A 23,034-nucleotide genomic window follows, 5' to 3' on the forward strand; every position below is an offset into this window, starting at 1 on the left:
TGGTAAAATACCTCTTCTGCCTGTATAAGCTACTTCTCTGCTAGATCTTTTACAGGCAAATCTTCTCTAGTGTAAACAAGGCTTAAGTGGTTTGTCCAAGATCGCACAGGTAGTCAGTGGCGGAGCAAGGATTTGAACCCAAGTCTCCTAGACCTGTGCTCTAGCCACTAGACCATGCTGCCTCCAGCCTACTAGAATTAATTGGAAATTGACCAATACCATCTCACTGGCAAAGAAATAAAACACAATAAGTTTTAAGTCAAGTCTCCGTATCACAATAAGCAGGTTCTCCTGTTTTGGCGGGACAGCAATTCCTACTAATCTTTAATGCTCCCTCTGTTCAAACAGGAAAAGGGCCTTTTCATAAGACTGAACGGGCAGATCGCCCCCTTTTCCCAACTCAGGTACTGACAGTGCGTTCAGATGACAGGGTTTTTTGAGGTAAGTGGAAAGATAAAAAGACACAGCAATTACGCTCTTAATGAGAGACTTTGCCAGAAAGCAAGGTCTGTCTGGAGCCTGAGGTGATTAAGAGCTCCTTTTGTAAAACGCTGACAGACCCAGGTTGTCGGTGGGCAGGATCAAATCGGGGATCTCCAGAGCTTAATGCACGAGCCTCTACCACATGAGCTAAAAGCCAACTGGCTTAGTTAAGGGTGTAGAGCAGGAGCAAACTTTTCCTCTCCCCCTCCCCGCCGATGGGACAGAACACCCCACCCAGGAGGTGTGTGGGTGACACTTTCATTCGTAGAAATCAAGTTCATAATGGCTCTCTCTCATTCAAACCCAACTAGAGATATCCTCCTAACCAGCCACCCCACTCCGTTCAGCTAACCCAAACAGAACACACAACAGTGTCTGATGTAGCTGCCTTACACTGGGAAGGGGAAGCTATTCAAGGCCTAAGAGCCAAGCACCCTAAGGGGACATCCTGACACTCAGTTAAGAGGCTGTACATGGTATATGAACAAAAAGCCAAGCTGCCAGGAGCTGCCACTGGCTTTGGAGGTTTGTTTTCAGGCCTGATTTTCAGATAATTCAAGGGCCTGCAGGGCCAAGCCAGTCCGAAGCATCTCAGCATTAGATCTGAGCTAGAAAACAAGAATTCTGTTTTGTGAAAATCTGAGGTTCTGAAATGTGCTTTAGTTTTGCATTGGAACGATGAAGCTCTCTGAAATTTTCCATCAAAAAACATGAGCTAACAGCTCTGTGGTTCGGTCACTTACCTGGGATGTGGGAGATCCAGGTTTAAGTCACTGCTCTGAATCAGGCTATTGGCTGTTCTGGGGTAGGAGCCCCCCCAACCCCTCAAAAAAATTCCATATTGGATATTAGACACCTTCCTGACTAATGTTTCATCAAAACTACTATGTTTCCATTAGAAGTTTTGGTTTTGACAGATCAGATTTCTCAGACAGAAAAGTGTTTCATTGAAAAACCCCTGGCTAGCTTTGCTGGCGCCTCTCAAAGTCAGCCCTGAGGTACCTTGAGCTAGGCACTCAGCATCTGACACATTCAAAACATGACACGCCCAAACTCAGCAGCCCTCTATGAGAGCTTGGCTGTAGGGCGTATTAGGAAGGGTGGGGTCGAGGGGCTACCCCTTCCCACAAAGATACATGTTGCATGGTAGGTAGACGGTGTTTGTCTTTGCCTCTTTTCTCCCCAAGAAAAAGGACAAATACCATCTAGAGCTAGTTGGGTAAAAAAAGATCAAAAAACCCAAACAATTTGGTAAAAAAAGCTTAATTAAAATTTCATTTTGCAGGGTGCAACCCTCCCGTAATTTTTAATTGGTTGTTTTCTCCTTCCCTGCCTTTTTTTTTTTAATGGGGGGTGGGGACCTGATCTTAAAAATTGACTGGAAAAAAGAAAGGAGAAATCAAAAAATGAAAATAACCCCACAAATATTTTAAAAATCGTGAATAAATTAATGGGTATTTTTTTTTTTAAACAAAGATTTTCCAAATTCAGAAAAAGGCTGACAAAAAACCAAGAGAGAAAAAACAAACCCCCAAAGCCCCGCAAAAAGCCACCACCACACGTTATCTGTCAAAAAAAGAGTTTGGTCCACTCCAATACCCGCCAATATCGAGGACAATATTTGCAGGTCAAATTTGCCCTCTCTTAACAAAACAGGCCACACCACTGAATGAACCTCAGACAGACCGAGGGCTTGTCTGCACTAGAAAGTTGCACCACTTTCACTATCCCAGTATAATACCACCTAGCTCTTTTCACCAGTAGATCTCAACGCGCTTCACAAACTTTAATATACTGATTCTCACAACACTCCTGTGAGGTAGGGCAATACCATTATCCCTATTGCACAGATGGAGAACTGAGACACAGAGGCTAAGTGACTTGCCCAAGGTCATGCAGGAAACCCGTGGAGGAGCAGGGAATTGAAACTAGGTCACACATCTCTTAGGGTACCGCCATCATCACTGGACCAAGCGGTATAACCCCTCGAGTGTGGATGCTGTTACTGAGATATAAGCACCTTTATACCAGTGTATAGCTTATTCCTACAGGGGAAAGGGAATAATCTATACTGGTATATAAGCAACTTTGTGTCAACATTACTGTCTCCATTAGGGGTTGTACCTGTAGTCTGCCAAACCGAGTTATTAGATTTTTAAAAAAAAATTCTACGGATAATATAGATGTTTATTGCTACGCATCCCCTCCGATTTTTATCAATTTAAATTTTCACAGTTCTGCAAAATTCCGGGGAGCGGAACCATGGGGGTGCGTGTTACACAATTATTTAATGACAGTAGATGCCAAGATTCAGAAAGTTAAAGCTTTATAACAGTAACACACACAAATTGTCACCACCACATGTCAAAAATACACACTCAATATCCTTAAATCAAACTTTAGTAAGTTCTCAAGCAGCATTTTGTTTTTTTATTTCTGTAAATTTCAGTTATTATTGAGGGAAATATTTTTTCGGTATGTATGGTGAAATTGACATTTACTGACATTTGCCGACAAAAAACTAACCCTTCCAAGCCTAAGGATAACTCTAAGTGATAAATCAAAAATCACATCCCTGACTGGACGGATATATCTGTGCTTAGACCAGCCCTAAGAAGAAAACCTTGCAGCCTGAAGAAAACAAAACAAAACTGCTCCACACACAGAATTATTCTAGTATTTGTTAACTACACCCTTAGACTGACAAGTAGGACCAAGCACTCCTTTCCATGACTGCCTATTGCTAGGGTGACCAGGTGTCCTGTTTTTAAAGGGACAGTCCTGTTTTGGGGGACTTTCTTATATAGGCGCCTCTTACCCCCCACCCCGTCCTGTTTTTTTTTTACGGTTGCTATCTGGTCACCCTAGCTATTGCGTGCGGTACTGTATCATGTACCCACAAAGAAAAATAGTGTGTTAGCATAACACCCAGAAGCTCCAGTCATGGACAGGGCCTCGTTGTGTCAGGCGCTGTATAAACACAGAATAAAAGTCCTTGCCCGGAGGAGTTTACAGACTAAGACAAGAGACAACAGACGGCTGCTGACAGACGGGGGAGCATATCGAACCAGTGAGACAATACTGGCCAGCACGATAAGCAGTGGTCTCAGAAGACAGCAATATACCACAGGCATATTCATTTTGCACTTACTTGATAGGGGAGGTCTCATCTTTTCTTCTCTGCTTCTCCTTAGGAGGAATGGCCTCCCACCCAAAGGTCAAACTCCAGTCAAAATTTCCCCGACTGTGTTGCTTCCCATATTGGATTGGCTTGGAAAACTCAAAGGTATTCAGGTCGATGGTGGTGATGTCTGGACTCACCACGGCCGTGGGTTCCTCTGCAATCCGGGATAAGAGAGGCTCCAGCCAGCCATGGAAACACTCGCCTAAGAAGCAGCGAGGAAGAGGACCATAAAGGTGGGATTTCATCATTACTGGTTAGATTGCAAGCTCTTAAGGCAGGCCCCGTCTCTCCCTATGGTCCCAGATTCAACGAAAGAATGAAGCATGAGCTTAATAGGAATGGCCTACGGTGTTTACCTAGCTCTCGACACAATGTCTCCGTATTTCTGGTGGGGCATCTAGACACCAACGTAATACAAATGATGAATGAAATCTTCTGGTGAGACCTGTCTCACCCTGGTTGGAGAGAAATAAGATTCTCAAGCCTCTTAAGAAGGGGGCAGAAAACAGCCAGAACACACTGTATTTTCAGGAAAATGCTGTCATTTCACGGTGGTCCAGATATAGCTAGCCTTACGTGCAGAGAACAGCACTTTACGCTGCAAGAAATCCCATTCAAATACAATTGACAAAAAGGGTTCACGTAGGAACAGCTTTTGGTTTCGGCTTGCATTGCAACTGACTGGCTGTCTTGCAGAATAAAGCACTGCTCAGTCTGCGTGAGGCCCTGTGTGACTATCGATTATCTACAGGAAAACAGGCAAAAACAATCAACCCCCCCAGCCCGAGTAACCCAGGCCGCTCCAAACACAAATGCCTTGTTACAAGGAGAAAAGAAAAAACCCAGAAAAAACACAAACCTCCAGTTTTGATGTAAGTAACTATCCAACTGGCATGACCGAAAACAGGGCTGGATTTAGGGACAGGTGATCCAGGCGGTCGCCTGGTGCTGGGCTTGGGGTTCTGTTTTTCTTGTTAGTGACAAAGGGGAAAATAGAATGTTTGAAGTAAGATGTTTCACGTATTCTGTATGTGCACCTTCGTACAACCTTCCAGACTTTGAGAACTACATTTTCCTTGAACCTCCTAAAATGTCAGACACGCCCGTGTGCCTATATAAGGGGCAGGGTGTCGCCAGTCAGTGAGATACAGAACGAAGGGAAGTGAAGCAAGAGCCCAGCTGTGATATTGCGAACTTTGTTTTATTGTGTAATTGTGAAAGCGTACCTGTGTTTTAAAACGCGGAGAGAGTGTCAGTAGCGACGAATAATGGACATATTTAATGAGATGCCAGAGGTATCAACTGAACCCCTATCTATGCAACACGCTTCTTTTCCCATACTCAACATGGGATGTTTGATGACTTTCTAAGACTGCGGAACTGAAACGAGCCACACATACGATAAAAAAATAAGGCATTCAAAAGTTTAACAAACGGGGGAGGGGAGCACGTGCCAAAGATGCTCCTTGCCTGGTGTGCAATTTGGGCTCGGGCTGGGCCTGACTGAAAAGAACCAAAAAGTGGGGGGAATGTAAGTTGCATGGTTTCTTTCTAGGAAAGAAATGTAATTTCTAAGTAACATTTTCAAAAGCAGCTAAAAGCCACACCTGGGGTCCTGAAGCTGACTCAAGGCAGAAAGGCCCAGCTATACTTACAGTGAGCATCCAGGAAAGTAAGCACCTCTCCGCTCGCGACACCAGCACCGAGTAGTCGTGCTGTTATTAACCCTTTCCTCTCCTGCTGCCGCACAACTCTCACGATCTGCAGCTGCTTCACGTAGAGATCCAGTTGGTCTTTTAAATAGTCTGAAAGGGAGAGTTTATCGCATGCACGGAAAGTGAGCAGGGGTCATAATTCAGGAGGTCTGCAGATCTCAAAGCACTTTGCAAAGGCAGCAAGTGATATACGCAGAACACACTGTGGGATTGACGCATACAGCACTTGCATCAACACAACCTGAAGCTCTGAAAACCCCAAAATACATATTAATTGACCAGGCTGATCCTAGATCTGAGCCTCACAGAGAGGACTAAATCCATGACAAACGCCAACTTCTTAAAAGTTGGTTTCCCCCACAGCTGAGACTCTCTTTCCCACTTCCTCAGGAAGAAAAAAAAAAAAAAAGAATTAAATCTTTTCTGCAGAGCTCACTGACCAGACAATTTCCTTGATTTTCTCCCACCTCCCCACTAAGATTCATGACTAGCTTGAGACTAAACATGGGGAAAAAAAGACATTCCTCCACCAAAAAAGGATTTTTTATTTGTTAAAATGAAAGCGGGCCTTGCAATGAAATGCACTCTGCAATCTGAACTATGGAGCTCTTCCTGCAGCTATAATCTCTCCAGCTTTCTCCCATCAAAGAGATTAGTCTGGGACTCAACAATACAACTAAAAAATTCTCTTGACCTGTAGTTAAAACTTCATCATGACCAAGCAGATTGGGGATGGGAGGAGTGTGACTTGCTTAGAGAACAGGCTCAGGTTCAGAGTCGAGTGCACAAAAGAGAAAGAATTAGGTTTTTCCCTCCAGCCAGATGCTACCATGACACAAAAGGCACCAGAGGATGAGCTCAGCAAAGAAAAGGAAAGGGATTAAGGAGAAAGAGGAACGTTGTGAAATATCTTGGCTTACTCGGTGAGAGGCAGGTCTAAGAAATGCAGGTGCACAAAGCTACTCTCATCCCCAACAGAAAGAAAGAAGAAAGAAAGAAAGATCAGGTCACCCAAGCCTCTTCAACATGCAGCCAGGAAACATTCCCCAATTAACATTTCAGGGGATAATATCTACCTTAGATATTAACATGGCCTCCATCCCTGAAGAATCTGGATACCTCATAACCTTTAATGTATTTAATTATCCCAGTATAACAACAATGCCTGTGTTTTATATAGTGTTTTTCATCAGGAGATCTCAAATGGCGTTGCAATTGGTAATGTATTTATTCTCCCACACCTGTGTGAGGCAAGGCAGTGCTGTTAGCCTCAGTTCCCTATCTGTACAATAGGGATAAGGAACTTGCCCAAGGTCACACAAGGCAGCCTATGACAGAGGAGGGAATTGAACCCAGGTATCCTAGAATCTCAGACTAGAGACCTTACTGCTGGATCATCTTCCGTAATGATTGCGGAAAGGAAATGATTAGATCGAATCTAGGCATTTGCAGAGTGAAAATGGAATCTCAGATCCAGTCACATTATGGAACAAAGCAGGGAATTACACTCTTCCAGCAACTCTAACGTCTGACCTTGGCACATTGGCTCCCCCAAGGACATTCAAGCTCACGTGAACGGCGACAAGAGAGTCTGCTGCTGCGAGGCTAGACAGGAAGTGGTGAAGCACCGTTTGCTCTTCTGTAAATGTCAGAGCAAAGCAGCTGTGGGAAAGGCACTCAAGTTACTGGTTACGACCAAGTCCACAGCTCCAGGGCCTGGGCCACAACAGGAAACGGTGGCAGAACAGAAAGCACAATCCACGTTCAAGCAGGTTTTGCAAAGTTTGTTGGCCTGCCGGTCAGGATTCCTTCTCCAGCTTTTGTGGCCAGCTGGGAGAGTCACTTCCCTGCTCTGCGCCTTTTTGTTTCTCCTCCAGTCCTTTCACTTGACTATTTAGACTAAGCTCTATGGGGCAGGGCCTTTTTCACGGTTTGTACAGCACCTAGTGCCATGGGGAAGCCGCTTGATGCTCCTGTAATAAATAACAATCGCTGCTAAAATGCAGGAAGCTAACCCAGCTGGTAAAAACCATCCGCAACAGAATTAGGCTGTAAAGTGGGTGATGCAGTTGGGGGTGGGGTGGGGGAAATGTAGTCCTACTTGGTGCTGAAAGAAAATAAAGCCTTCGCCATCCTATCAACATCCTTTTCCCCAGGATAAAAAGACACCAGCACAATAGAGGCCATTGAGCTAGCAAGGCGACTGGATAGCACATAAAAACTGCACGAGACATGATATTTCACAGGACAGTCTACAGCGCTCTTTTAAACAGGCTGGGTGGTGAGCGGGAAATGAGATCCACTGATAAAGAGGAGTTGGAAGCTTTATAACCAAGTGCTAAAGTGTCAAATGCCAGGTCTGTCTTTAGGGAGATCCAGTTTTTCACCCATTAAATTAAGAGCGTAGAGAGGTCATTGGAGGCTGGAAACAGCTCTGGATTAGCAGGGGACATGCATCAGCCAACTGACTTGATTTTGTTTGCATTGTCAGCACGAGGGGTCCATTACTGGTGCATGGAGGAACACTTCCCTGAAGAGTGTAACAACAAAAAGAGCATCCCATGTCGCAAAATTTAAATTTCTTCTGAGCACCGAGTGGGAATCACCACACATGGTACATACCTGTCCTCTCGCCAAACTTTTTAACCAGCCTGCCTGCTGGTGGACATGGGGGTGGTAACGTTCAGCTAGGACACTGGACAGAGTCATCCAGTAGACCTAGGTTCTATTTCTGGCCCTGCCATGGGTGATTCACTTCCTACCTCAGTTTCCCCACTCACCCTTTGTTTTATGCTTTTAGACGAGAAGCTCTTCGGGGAAGGGTCTGTGTCTTACCATGGATCTAGCTACACTGCAATCAGAGGTGTGATTGCAGCATGCGTATCCATACTTGTGCTAGCTTTAATTTAGCGCTCTTGGTACCAACGGCAGCGAATGGCCGCAGTCACATCCCCACATGCACAGGGTCTGTCTACACAGCATTTAGCACAGTGGGGCTTGGAGCTTCTAGGTCCTACCGTAATACAAATGAAAACAATGCAATAAAGCCACCCCACAGACAGAGTAAAGCAAATCATAATATAAACTTCACCTCCTCTCTATCTATGCCCACATGGTGTTCATATAAACACAGATCCGCAAACTAAGGACCCCTCGGCCCTATATGATGCTCAAAAGGGAGTTAGGGTTGTCACCTGTCTGGGTTTTACGCCGACAGTCCTGTTTTTGGCTTCTGTGTCTGGGTGCCATTTAGGGTTGCCAGGTGCCTGTTTTTTAAACTGGAAAGTCCAGTCGAAAAGGGGACCTGGCAGCGTCTGGTCAGATGTACTGACTGGACACCAAAAGTCCGGTTACCGCGGGGCTGTGTCATTAATCCACCTCGCTCAGCTGGGCCCAGCTCCTACCTGCAGTAGCTCCTGGCCCAGCCTGGGAGATGAGGGAGCCCAGCCAGGGGTGGGGAGGGAAGTAGAGATGATCCAGTGAGCGAGGGGGGAAAAGAGAGGAGCAAGTGATGAGGGCAGTGCCTCTTAGAAGAGGCGGAGCAAGGGGCAGGGCCTCAGGGATCCAGTTACTAGCAATTAGAAAGGTGGCAACCCTCGCTTCCACACTGGCTTTGCACTGTGTGGAGGTCTCTGTGGCTGCCCATTCACATGCAGCAAACTGAAGATATTTGTTTATCCTCACCCCCACCACTTGGTCAAAGCTTGATCTTCTCCGAGATCTAAGCTGCAGGCAGATCTGATGCTGAACCATGTGATTAGTTTGCCTTGGTTGCAACTACTTTAGATCACTAAATGGCAGCTTGCCTTGCAAGTGAGTAATTGCCAAGGATGGAAAGCATAATGTGTTCTGTTTACAGGATGTGGGAGGGGTTCCCAGGTTGTTACTTGCAGACAGGTATGTGCAGAGACCAGATTTAAAAAAAACAACAAAAAACAAAAACAAAAACAAACAAACCCAGAATTCAGTGCAACCAAGGGGAAGAATCAAGGAATTCGCCACATATACAAAGGGGATCATCTGAATGTTACCAACTCTTTGGAATTGCACCTCCCCTGCATGTGGAAATTGAAAGCAGCATTTAACCTAAAATAAGGCCTGGTCAGGATTTCTAGGCCAAAAATAGGACCTTCACTCCCTAGCCCCCACCTCCACAATCATAGGTAGGAACCTGTGACTCATTTCACCTGCCCAAAAGAAAAATGAAGTTTGCAAGTCTCCTTTCCAGGGAGTGTTACATAGCCTAGCTCATTTGCCAATTGCTGAGCAGACTTCATCAGTGGAATATGCCATCCATAATTAACCCAGCATTCCACAGACATTTGGGAACTAAGCTTCCTTTGAGGAAAGTGGAACTAACCCCCTTCAAAATCTGGCACTTCTTGTTAAAGGCCCAAAATAGACAGTCAGAATAGATTCTGTAGCTCTTCCGAATAGAATACTTCCTCTCCTTTCACGCTTTGGCGAGCAGCAAAACACTTAACAGCGTTGATATTTCAAGTATCACCCAAGTCCGCACCTGCTGAAGCGAATGGGGCAGTTCACACGTCTGAGTTATTGTTTCAGGCTCTCTGCAATCTCAGGCAGATGCTACTGCGTCTGTTACAGATGGGTTAAGTTAGGTTGTAATAAAGCCCTGAAAACAGCTACAGAAAAAAAATTAAAGGGCCGAGACTGGAGAACAATTGGGAGGCCTGCCCCCTCAGGGATGCATGCCTTAATGAGGCTTGCTGTGCATGCATGTTGCAGTAACAAGCAGAACAGGACCCCCAGGGACAGTGGGAAGCAGCTCTTCTGGGGTAGCCTTATTGGAAGCTTTCCCTGGCTGAACCACTAGGAACTCCTGCACTCTTGTTTTAGCTGAGTCCCCTCTGGTGGGCTGGGTCTTGTCTGGGAATCAACTCTTTGCAGCCCAGCTTGGAAAAAAGCTGGCACCTTGGGAACAATTTTGTTGCTGCTGGGTGGAAATGAGCTCACTATTATTGGAGTCATCTCTCACCATTTCTTTAATACCGTCAGCTGCATGCGTGGAGGTTTTTTCCCCCCTTTTTGCTGGCCAATCAAAAATTCCAGCCTCACCGCCCCGAGGGAACGTCCTTGTAGTTTAATGGGAATTATTTGCAATTGTGCTGGAAGGCTTTTAGGGACAGAGCTCTCTTTGGCCCTTTGATGACCAGTTTCACTTGAGTTTGGTGCAATAGATGGTGCTGTATGGTTACGTTTCCTTGAGTACCCTACTGCAGGTGGACTTGTCTCATTTTCACACCCAGCTGTGCATCACAGAAGCTGAAAGAGAAGCCACTTGAGACTAACTAGAGGCCAGCCTCAGAGATTAGAGCTCTTAATGTAACTTGGAATCAGGCCCATAAAGTAAATCCCTTTTTGGGCAGCTATGGCTTTTAAGTGGGTGCAAAACAGCCTGGCTAAGAGCGTCCTTTGCACAGGCAGCTTCTCTAGCCAATAGAGCTAATAAGAGCTCTACACCAATGCTGCTGCCAGCCCCAGTATAGGGGCACATGTACAGTGCATGCACCAGGGCTATTCTATATGCTCTACTTCCCAGGGCTGCTCTAGCTTACACCAGGAAATGGGTTGGCTCCCGCACAGTCCTGGAATAAAGGGAGTTTTCCCCCATGCCAATCCTATTTAAGCCCTGCTCCACATGCAGGAAAAGTAACTGAGAAACCAGGCCCCAGCCTTCCAGTGGGAGAGAAGGGGCCTTTTAGCAGCCAGGGATCTAAGAGATTGCTGTGTAGAATCATAGAATATCAGGATTGGAAGGGACCTCAGGAGGTCATCTGGTCCAACCCCCTGCTCAAAGCAGGACCAATCCCCAATTTTTGCCCCCGATCCGTAAATGGCCCCCTCAAGGATTGAACTTACAACCCTGGGTTTAGCAGGCCAGTGCTCAGGAAGGAGGTTTCATAGACAGAGCACTGCACTGAGACTCCAGAGACCTGGTTTCAATATTGGGCTCAGACACAGATTGTGCGCGTGACCTTGGGCAAGTTACTTAATCTATTCTGCGCCCCAGTGCCATCTCTCAGAGGGCTACTGCAAGGGTTAAATCCTTTAATGTCCATGAGATATGGTGATGAGGTACCTAAATTACAATGGTATTGGGTTGAGGGAGCAGGAGACCCCCAGAGACTCTTCCCATTTCAGACTCTGCTTCCCTCAACTAGTTCCAAGGCCCTAACTCACCATCTGTGCTGGCGTCGTCCACCAAAATGATCTCCTTTAGTAAGATGGCAGGGGAGGAGTGCAGGACGCTATACACAGTGCGGAGCAAGGTGGACCAGGCCTCGTTATGAAACACGATGATGACACTGGTGGTGGGCAACAGCGGGCAGCGTTTGAACTTCTGATCAATGCATCTACGAGAGAAATTGAGCCTAGTTAGTGAGTGCGTTTGTAATGCCCTGGCTGCTCTTGGCTTAGTCGCTCTCCAGAGCCTGGACCTCATAGCTTTATGGGTCTGCTACTGTCTACAAGCTCGCAGGCCTGACCTTTTAGCTCAAGCAGCCTGTGTGGTTAGATTCAGAGGACCCAGACAGAGCTGGGCAGGTTTTCCTGTCCTGCAAAGATTCAAGAGTTCAAAAAAGTTCTCCTTCTACAACCGGAGAAAACAGAGACCTTTTGCGAAGTTTCTCAAAAGATGAGACCTGCCTCAGGACTGCCCAGTGGTTAGCGCTCCCCTGGGATATGGGACAACCAGGTTCATATCACTGTTCTAAACCAGGCAAAGCAGGGATCCATGTTCCCGCAGGCCCAAGTCCCTGATTCAGAGCAGGGATTTGAAGCTAGGTCTCCCAAACCCTAGCGGGGTGCCCGAACCAAAGGGTCATCAAGATGGATGCATTTCTGAAAAAAAAAAAAAAAAAAAAAAAAAAGGGGTGTCAATGCATTGGAATTTTCTGACGAAAAATCGTTTAGTCAAAGAGATTCCCAACCAATTCTATTCCCGCACTCACTCCCGGCAGCGGACCCAGTCAGGACATCTTCACATGCATATTTGCAATGCATAATCCAACATGGGTGATGCTCCCTGGTGGCAAGTTGAACATCTCCTGATATTTCTTTACCGAGATGTTTAATCCCCAATGTTCAGAGACAACATCCAGCCCTCATCACGCCTTATACTTAGATTGCCAAGCTTTTGGGGACAGAAACCATGAGTGGGGCTCCCAGGAATGACTGCAATGCAAGTAATTAATAGAAGGGCATCTTTTCTCATTAATGTGCAAGGCCACTAAGCAGCCACAACGGGAGTTGAGCTCTGAAAACGTGTGTGTGTGTGTGTGTGTGTAACAGGTGCAGTGGGAGGAGAAGCTTGCACTGAAGAATCACTCCGGACTGAAAGGGGACCTCATTTTTCAGTGGTTCACTCAATTCACAGCTTCTCCAACACAACCAACCAGAGGGGAAGGTTCGGTGACAAACATGGTGGCGGTTTTTGCCAAACAGACAGAGACTCCTTCCCTTCCTGTAGGCCGTCTTATAGCCATCCCATTTCATTTGTATCTGCTCTCAACGTGGGCTTGGCTCTATATCCTGTTTCCAACCCCGCTCCTCCAGTGGGAAAGGTTTACAAACCCCCTTAACAATCACTGTGAAGTGTGTTAATGTGTTTACACCAGGTTCCTAAAGCAGTTAAACAGCCAGGCTGCAACCTCCAAGGTTTAAGCTTTGCCAAAGTGCCCATCCTCCATGCCCTCTGTTACTTTAGCTTTGGAGCACCTCTGTCTTTTAGTCTGTTTAGCCTGCCAACACTCCACTGTACAGATTGGAACTGAGGTACAGACATACTAAGTGACTTGCCCAAGGTCACACAGGAAGTCTCTGACAAAGAAGGGACTAGAACCCAGCTCTCCTGAGTCCTAGGCTAGTGCCCTCACCACCCCTCCTGCCACATGTCTAGTGCTTTTGGGTGCCTCAGAGAAAACCTTTTAAAGTGGCCTGATTTTCTGATAGCAAGTGCTCAACATTGTTTGAAGGGGGGTGGGAAGAATCTGGTCCCTTTAAGGTACCACTTCAGGTATCCCAAAGATACTATACATCTGAAAATCTTTCACTGTTCAGTCAATACAATGCATATGTAAATAGTATACATATGAGAATATGTAAATAGAATTGTACTCTTTTTAGAATAAGAAAATAGTTAGCTCCTAGCTACAGCCAGTTCAATATCCATGACATTTGGGATAGGCTGCTCTTAAGGATGGCACCAAAACAAGTCTTGAAATACTTTGGGCCTAGCGTGGGAAAAAAAAAAACCCCAAAAAACCAAAAACCCAACCCCCTCTTTTGATTCAACTGCATACGAGCCCTGTTCTGAACTTTCTGGAGGGCGTGTGAACAGCCCTCTTACATCCTACATACTTCAGCTGCACATCAAAAGGGGAAGCGTTCCACATGGCAGATCAGGCTCTGCGTCGGCCTTGAAATCAAACAATGACGGCCCCTTCCAGCTGAGCAGCAGAGCCAATTTCTCTAGCTAGCCGATTTATGTTTCGGTTCTGGAGTGCTTTTCACATTCATTTAAATTGGTTTATTCCTTTTCGGTTGACTGAATACCGTTCCTGTGCTTTTCCCTTCCAGAACTCAGCGACCTTCCATTGTCATAGCCACACCTGCTAGGCAAAGATAATTACCTGCTGGGAAACACAGTCTGCAAACCGGGTCTGGGCTTCGAACCACTATTCAAAGCTGTTTTCTTGGATGCCCTCCCTATAAAGCCTTTCCTAACCCACCTCCCGGCAATGGGGCAGGCTGAAATCTCAGAGTGCCTGGCTTGAGACCACAGGAAGGTCAAGCCAAGTCTGGCACATTTGACTCCTTTAGCCATAGCAGGAAGGTAGGGGGCTGTTCCACTCAGCTAAGAAAGAAAAATTAGGGCAGGGCTTCCTAGGAATAAAGGGAAAAATCGATCAAAGCCAAGGGCAGTCTGAGAACAGGGAATTAAATGTTTTTGAAGTAGGCAGACTTCTTTTTCTTTAATGGGAGGTCTATATCTGCACTGGGAGACTTATGTTGGCTGGTTTTTAACAAAGGGCAGCAGGAGGAAGGAGACAGAAGAGGAGGGTGGAAGGAAAGAATTAGTGCCCTAGGCTTTCACTTTAAGTCTGCTGTAGGGAGATTTCTTGTGATCTCCCTTTGTCCCAATGGCGTCTACTAATCAGAGCTGGTAGTCAAACTATGGCCACAGTCTCTCAGTATTCCCTGGATGTTGGCAACTTCTCTTGGGGCTCTGAATGCTGTACCCATAAGACCAGAATCATTGATGTGGTCTACAATGGTTCCAACAATGACCCGGTGCAGACAAAGATCCTGGTGAAGAACTGCATCGTTCTCATTGACAGTACCCCATACCGCAGTGGTATGAAGCCCACTATGCCTTGCCCCTCGGACGCAAGAAGGGTGCTAAACTGACTCCTGAAGAGGAGGAAATCTTAAACAAGAAGTGTTCAAAGATGATCCAGACGAAATATGACAAGCAGAAGAACAACGCCAAGATCAGCAGCAAGCCTGGAGGAGCAATTCCAGCAGGGAAAGCTGCTTGCTTGCCTCGCCTCCAGACCTGGACAGTGTGGCCGAGCAGACGGCTATATTCTGGAAGGCAAGGAACTAGAATTCTACCTGAGGAAGATCAAGGCCTGGAAAGGCAAATGAATGTATGATACACAACTAAAAGACCGAATAAAAACCCCAGAGTCTTGTTATAAAGAAAACCCCTCCATAAAACTCAGTCAAGCAATCATGTGGATAGGGACTATTTCATATCAGTAACTGGCCAGTCCTAGATAAGGCAGTTAGCTAAATCAGCGTTCTCCCTGACTTTAATCCTTGTCGGGCATAGACCTAGTCTACGCTGCAAAAGTTGCACTGGGGTAACAAATGGAAAAAAGAAAAAAAGACCAATCTAGATATACTAGTGCAAGCCACTTATATAGAAGCACTTAAACTGATTTAAACCTAGATTAAACCGCTTTCGATTCATTCAAATTCAGGTACAATTGATTTAGTTGCACAAGTGTAACTTCTGTAATCGAGACAGGCCCCTGGAAATCTCTCACACACCTGGCTCTACCCACATATACCAAGCCGGACTGGTGCCTACGGGCTGAACTCTGCCCTCCAGTGTGTGTGCGCACAACTGCCACAGGTCAATGGGAGGATGCTGGATGTCTCAGAGTGTGGAACTCAGTTGCAGATCTGGGAGTTGCAATGACTCTGCATCTAGGGGAGTTTGTTTGAGTAACTAAAGTCACCTCATGCACAATAGAACTTTTCTGAAGCAATGCCATGAGTTAGGGCGTGTGTCCGTTCAGAACCTCATCTACCCTGGCCAGTATTTACGGTAGCAACTTTAGCATTCAAATGAGTGGTAGAGATGCAGCTGTCTGTGAAAGGAACGGCGCAAGTTCTATATACATTGGTTGAACATAAAAAAACTCCTTTTCAGAAAAACATTTTGGTGGCGTTTGTGATTATCTAAGAAGGAAGGGAATGCCAGGCTACACCTAAAATCAAAACTGAAACGCAAATGAAATGTCAATGAGACTCAAACTAGCTGCCCGGACCCTGTAATAGCTACAGTAAAAACCCTAGCGATGGCCTAAGAAAGGAAAGATGCTAGATAAAGCGTGAGTTTTCTGAAGCTTAGAGAACTTAAAAAAACCCTATTGTGTCACTGCTGTAATGCAGAGAACACTCAGACTGCAGAGATGGGGGTGAGATTTTTTAATGCAGTCCACACATCTTCCATGCTCTTAAATTGGAAGATGTGAGGTTAATTCCTCTGGCTTGCTTTGAAAAAAGAAACCTAAACTATAACTCTCTCTTGCCTTGCACTCGTGTCATCATTTACACCTGGGCGAAATGGGTGTAACATTTTTCACATTCATTGTGCATAAATATAAATGATAAAATGCAAGGCAGCGAAGAATCAGGCTCTGGAGAGGATAGCCATCAGAAAGACTTCCCCTCTCCACTGGATCTAGAGCTGGTCTCCATCAGTTGAAACCAGTGCAACTTTCAGGTGTTACTTTAAAGCGATTTAGTTAAGCAGGTGCAAAGGGCCACATGGCCATTCTTATTTTAGTTTAACTTAAATCAGTTAGGAACAGATTAATGATGAACCCAAATTAAAGTTTACATGGGTTTAAAAAGCAGATTTAAGTTATACTGGTGCAGCTTGTGTGTGTAGATGTGGCCTCAGTCCAAGACTTGGTTTACAGATCCCATCTCTCCTGCGGTACTGATTTTTGTGCTGCTTTTTACAGCAGGCATAAGAGGAGGAAAGGGGAGTTCTTACTCTGGAGGTCGGCTGTCAGGTCCCAACGCCCTTTGGAGAGAGATCTGGTCGCTGGCAAAGGCATTAAAGCAGTGTTTCTCATAGCCGCGCTCCTTCTCCTTGGTCTCCTGCTGTGTCCACTGGTCCTTTTTAAAAGCTTTGCCCTCAGCTCCTGGGCTGTTGGGGTCTTGGGACGGTCGTTCCATCAGTGGTTTCAGTTCAGCTGGGGTATAGTAGCCTGGAAGGCAGGACTTGCTGCTCTGCAAAGGCACCTCTTGCTGAGCCGGAGCCCGGATCTGTAGCTTTGGCATCGAGTCGCGAATGTTATTTACTGCCCCCATCATCATGTCAATTACTTGGTCTTTCTTCTCGACAATGTTTTTCAGCCAGGGCTCCTCGGTGTGGTCCCCATTCCCAACATCCTTCTGTATTATGAAGAGGAAGATCACAAAGACCACACCCACCAAAGCCAGCTTCAATGGGCCATAATTTCGCCGGAATAACCTCATCTTCAGGGATGTTTCCAAAGTCCCCACTAAGTTAGAGTTATGTGCATTTCAGGGTCTTACGTTCTTTGGCTATTCCATGGCCTTTTCCAAACCTGGGGGAAAACAAAGAAATATGTATGAACTCTATTACTATAAACTCATGATCACCTCACTAACATGCCACTGATAAAGAACCTAGCAGATGGAATTTATTCTTGGTACAATGTGAATAGATCATTTCATTTGAGATGTAAGAGAGAAGCCATGACCCCTTCGAATTGTTGTGATCCACTGGCAGTGTGTGTGTGTGGGGTAGTCATTGGGGAAACAGGGCCTTCCATTTCCTGGGAAATTCTACTAATTTTCAAATGTGTTTTCATTCCCAATCAGAACAAAACCATGAATTTAGAAATTTCCAGCCAAATGAAATTTTGGGGGGACAAAAGAGCTTCAGGTCAATTGAAATATTTTGCTTCAACTTTGACTTTTGGAAAAGTGATATTGTAATTTAGAACATAACATACATTTTGAAATGAAAAGTAGTTTTAAAGTAAAAAATCAAAATGTTATCAAAATGCTTTGTTTTGATTTTTTTTTTAAAACCACACAAAATCAACATGTTCTCACAGAATGTTTCGCTTTTCACTAATTGGCATTTTCCAAATGGGAAAATGTTCTGTTGCAAAACATTCAGTCAGCTCTAGTGTCGAATATTAGTTCCAATATCTTGGACACATTCTACATGTGGAGATTTTGGTTGTTTCTCTGGACTATCCAAATCTCTTGGGTCTGCAAAGCTGGGCTGAAATCTCACGAGATTTCATAAAATCTGTTATGAGATTTTCCAGTATTTTCTGCTTCGGATCATGCTGGACAGACCATGACAGCAGCCCATCTCGGAGTATTTTAGCAATTTCTTGTCCAGTCCTGTACTTAAAACAGCAGCTTCAGTAAATATTAAAGAAGGCAACAAAAAACATTATCCAAACTTTTTTGAATCTCACCACCAGGTTTCAAGAACTACTCCCTAATTTAATGACAGAATTCCAAAGCAGACTATTTTGCTTGATCATAAAATCATAGAACTGGAAGGGACCCCGAGAGGTCATCTAGTCCAGTCCCCTGCGCTCGTGGCAGGACTAATTATCTAGACCATCCCTGACAGGTGTTTGTCTAATCTGCTCCTAAAAATCTCCAATGATGGAGATTCCACAGCTTCCCTAGGCAATTTATTACAGTGCTTAACCACCTTGACAGTTAGAAAGTTTTTCCTGATGTCCAACCTAAACCACCCTTGCTGCAATTTAAGCCCATTGCTTCTTGTCCTATCCTCAGAGGTTAAGAAAAAATGTTTTTTTCTTTCTTCTCCTTGTAACAACCTTCTACATACTTGAAAATTGTTACATCCCCTCTCAGTTTTCCCCAGATCTAAGAGTCACGGATAAAGATCAAAACTAATTTCAAGCTGGCCTCAAGGCAACTGAAAGACTTTATTTTCAGACCCATTTACGGAAGATGTACAATACTATATAATACGCACACTGTTTTATTATGTACTACAGAATCCTGATATTTATTTCCCACTACAACAAAGATGAGGGAGGATTGAAAGACACTATGGAGACTGGAATAAAGTTACACGTATGGAGGCTAGCTGTCACACACCTTAAATTCCAGGTTGGTTAAATAGGTAACTAGTCGTAGTTCGATTAGTTGCATCAGATCATAACCTACCATGGGACATAAGGCTGGCTATATTAGTTTGGAGGTCTCAGTAGAACTCATTCCTACACAACCGGTAGGACGAAATTCAACCTCAGCCTGAATGCACAGGAATCAATCCTGAAGCACTTACATGAGAGGAAACTGATCAGGAACAGTCAGCATGGATTCACCAAGGGAAGGTCATGCCTGACTAATCTAATCGCTTTCTATGATGAGATTACCGGTTCTGTGGATGAAGGGAAAGCAGTGGATGTATTGTTTCTTGACTTTAGCAAAGCTTTTGACACTGTCTCCCACAGTATTCTTGTCAGCAAGTTAAAGAAGTACGGGCTGGATGAATGCACTATAAGGTGGGTAGAAAGTTGGCTAGATTGTCGGGCTCAACGGGTAGTGATCAATGGCTCCATGTCTAGTTGGCAGCCGGTGTCAAGTGGAGTGCCCCAGGGGTTGGTCCTGGGGCCGGTTTTGTTCAATATCTTCATAAATGATCTGGAGGATGGTGTGGATTGCACTTTCAGCAAATTTGCGGATGATACTAAACTGGGAGGAGTGGTTGATACGCTGGAGGGCAGGGATAGGATACAGAGGGATCTAGACAAATTGGAAGATTGGGCCAAAAGAAATCTGATGAGGTTCAATAAGGATAAGTGCAGGGTCCTGCACTTAGGACGGAAGAACCCAATGGACAGCTACAGACTAGGGACTGAATGGCTAGGCAGCAGTTCTGCGGAAAAGGACCTAGGGGTGACAGTGGACGAGAAGCTGGATATGAGTCAGCAGTGTGCCCTTGTTGCCAAGAAGGCCAATGGCATTTTGGGATGTATAAGTAGGGGCACAGCGAGCAGATCAAGGGACGTGATCATTCCCCTCTATTCGACATTGGTGAGGCCTCATCTGGAGTACTGTGTCCAGTTTTGGGCCCCACACTACAAGAAGGATGTGGATAAATTGGAGAGAGTCCAGCGAAGGGCAACAAAAATGATTAGGGGTCTGAAACACATGACTTATGAGGAGAGGCTGAGGGAACTGGGATTGTTTAGTCTGCAGAAGAGAAGAATGAGAGAGGATTTGATAGCTGCTTTCAACTACCTGAGAGGTGGTTCCAGAGAGGATGGTTCTAGACTATTCTCAGTGGTAGAAGAGGACAGGACAAGGAGTAATGGTCTCAAGTTGCAGTGGGGGAGGTTTAGGTTGGATATTAGGAAAAACTTCTTCACTAGGAGGGTGGTGAAACACTGGAATGCATTACCTAGGGAGGTGGTAGAATCTCCTTCCTTAGAAGTTTTTAAGGTCAGGCTCGACAAAGCCCTGGCTGGGATGATTTAATTGGGGATTGGTCCTGCTTTGAGCAGGGGGTTGGACTAGATGACCTCCTGAGGTCTCTTCCAACCCTGATATTCTATGATTCTTTCACCAGGAGTTGGGTCTATTTGCACCAAGGATTCATTTGGACTTTTAAGAGAGACAGGTGTATCTGCAGGTTAGGAGTGATGGACGTTCATAGGAATGTGATATGTGCTTTACTTCAATCCAGAAGGGAGTAAGTGTCAAACTTACACACACACACACCATTTAGATATGAGTATATTTCTGGCACTGGCAAGATGGTTCAATGGTTAGAACACTAACCTAGGACTCTGGAGACTCAGAGTCAATTCCAGGCTCTGCCATAGGCATCCTTTGTAACCTTGGGCATGTCACTTAATTTATGTGCCTCTGTTTTCCCATCTGTACAAAGAGGTCTACAGTCCTGCCTCACGGGGATATGATGAGGATAAACATTAAAGATTATGAGGTGCTCACATACTATGGAAATGGGGCCCTGATAAGTACTTAAGATAAACAGGAACCTGTACACTTTGAGAGCATCATTCACCAGATTCTACCACTTTCTACTCACCTTAGCTTTCCAGATATTTTAGCCTTTTTTTAGCTTGTGTAATTACACAGACGCAGGCGGTCAATATCCTGAAGTGGAACTGGACACCTGCTATTAGCTCAGAGGGCTGAATAAGGTCATCTCTAGCTTTCTTGTTCTTTCTTGGCTGCGTGAGGTTTTATGTGCCAAGAGAGAAGTGGCCGCATCTCTAAAGGCAAGGGAAAATTCAAATCACTGTCCCAGGGATGTAGAGGTCATTGCTTTTAGCTAGAAAGAGGACTATGGGATCAAGGACACCTTAGCAGGAGAGCTGTAAGCAAGCAAGCGTTGACTTTCAAGAGTATGCACTGTGCAGAAAACAATCTGGGGACTGAAATCTGGCACTATGAGCTGTGACAGATTTAAAGCTGGCAAATACCCATTTATGTTAATGCAAAGAAATCAGCTTTATGTTAATCTCCCTACTGATTTTATTTAGATTTAAAATGATACAAGACTCCTCTCCAGGTCTCTAGGTCCCCTAAGACATTCGCTAGATAATAGAATTAAGTACCAGCAGCATTAAAACAATCATTCCAACAGGAACTCAGGTCAACCAGCCACCAACAAAAACTCCTATGAGCCTCTTCATTGTTATAGCAAATCCTCAGCCCTTTCCAGAAGCCCTCTCAAAGCAGAGATCTTTTGCAGCGTGCCCGAAAGGTCACTTAATTTGGATTATTTTGGCCCGTCATGGTGGATGGAGCACGTTCAAGAGTCTGGGAACTCTCAGACAGGCTTGGATTCTTGAGTCTGATTGTAAGTTCTTTGGGGACAGAGACAGTCTTTCTGTCCTGTGTTTGTATAGCACCTAGCACCACTGGGGCTCGTAGGTGCTACAATAATGCAAATAAATAATAAAATTGATGCTGAATATGCCCCTAGATGGGTACTGCCTCCACTAATGAGTGACGTTAGGCAGTTTCAAGGAACTCTCCTTCTTGCTAAAATATCAATGGGAAGCTTTTCTTCTCTACTGATAAGCCATTTCCAAGCCATTTCTCCAATTCCATGGCCCCATCGAATCAAAATAATCTGTGTTACTGTAATGCTCAAAGTGATAATGGCATACAGAGTACACTTATAACGTTTTTGGGTGATACTGAGCTAGGAGGATTGCAAGTGCTTTGGAGGACAGGATTAGAATTCAGAATGATCTTGACAAACTGGAGAAATGGTCTGAATTAAACAGAATGAAATCAACCCTGACAAATGCAAAGCACTACACTTAGGAAGGAATAACCAACTGCACAAATACAAAATGGGAAGTGACTACTTAGGAAAGAGTACTGCAGAAAAGGATCTGGGGGATATAGCAGATCACAAACTAAATATAAGCCAACAATGAAATACCGTTGCAAAAAAAAAACAAACAAACAAAACAAAACCAAACCCCAACCATCATTCTGGGATGTACTAGCAGGAGTGTTGTAAGCAAGACCTGAGAGGTAATTCTTCCGCTCTACTCAGCGCTGATAAGGCCTCCACTGGAGTATTGTGTCCAGTTCTGGAAAGATGTGGACAAACTGGAGAAAAGCAACAAAAATGATTAAAGGTCTAGAAAACACGACCTACGAGGAAAGATTGAAAAAATTGAGTTTGTTTAGTCTGGAGAAGAGAAGAGTGGAGGGGGGAAATTATAACTCTTCAAGTTCATAAAAGGTTGTTATAAAGAGGAGGGTGAGAAATTGGTCTCCATATCTACTTAGCACAGGACAAGAAGCGATGGGCTGAAATTGCAGCAAGGGAGATTTAGGTTAAACATTAGGAAAAACTTCTCAACTGTAATGCACTAGAACAAGTTCCCTAGGGATGATGTGGAATCTCAGTCATTGGAGGTGTTTAAGAACAGGTTAGACAAACACCTGTCAGGGATGGTCTAGATAATGCTTAGTCCTGCCTCAGTGTAAGGGACTGGATTAGATGACCTATCGAGGTCCCTTCCAGGTCTACATTTCTATGGTTCTATGAACATGGCCCATAGGTCACATATGAGGCAGCAAGGTTCAGCAGGGGTGTCTGTTTTGGTCACTTTTGTGGGACTTTGAGAAAATGCCCAAAAATTTTTTAAAAGGGCACCCAAGACTGTAGCAGCCTGACATAATTCTGAGACAGGCAATCAAGCAAAAATACAGCTGCTAACTCCCCCTTCTCCAAAAATCCCATCCGTCAACAATTCTCCATGTCCCTATCTGAACCTCAGCTCTGATCAAACACCTTCCCCT

At 44.9% G+C, this 23,034-nt stretch overlaps 1 protein-coding gene across 2 annotated transcripts in view; it reads right to left on the reverse strand.

Annotated features, from left to right (window-relative positions):
- Positions 1-23,034, reverse strand: part of GALNT6 (polypeptide N-acetylgalactosaminyltransferase 6) — a 44,487-nt gene that overhangs the window by 13,168 nt on the left and 8,285 nt on the right. Inside the window, exons 2-6 of one of the 2 annotated variants that reach the window (XM_073318598.2) lie at positions 20,792-20,978; positions 16,700-17,279; positions 11,587-11,759; positions 5,323-5,472; positions 3,635-3,869 (exon numbers count right to left, since the gene is read on the reverse strand). In XM_073318598.2, coding sequence (XP_073174699.1) covers positions 3,635-3,869; positions 5,323-5,472; positions 11,587-11,759; positions 16,700-17,187 — 1,046 coding nt within the window. In that variant the 5' untranslated portion in view covers positions 17,188-17,279; positions 20,792-20,978. The remainder of the gene's footprint in view (positions 1-3,634; positions 3,870-5,322; positions 5,473-11,586; positions 11,760-16,699; positions 17,280-20,791; positions 20,979-23,034) is intronic. The other variant, XM_073318597.2, reaches the window with a different exon arrangement.

The sequence above is a fragment of the Lepidochelys kempii genome, chromosome 20 (assembly GCF_965140285.1).
Source record: "Lepidochelys kempii isolate rLepKem1 chromosome 20, rLepKem1.hap1, whole genome shotgun sequence".
NCBI lineage: Eukaryota > Metazoa > Chordata > Testudines > Cheloniidae > Lepidochelys > Lepidochelys kempii.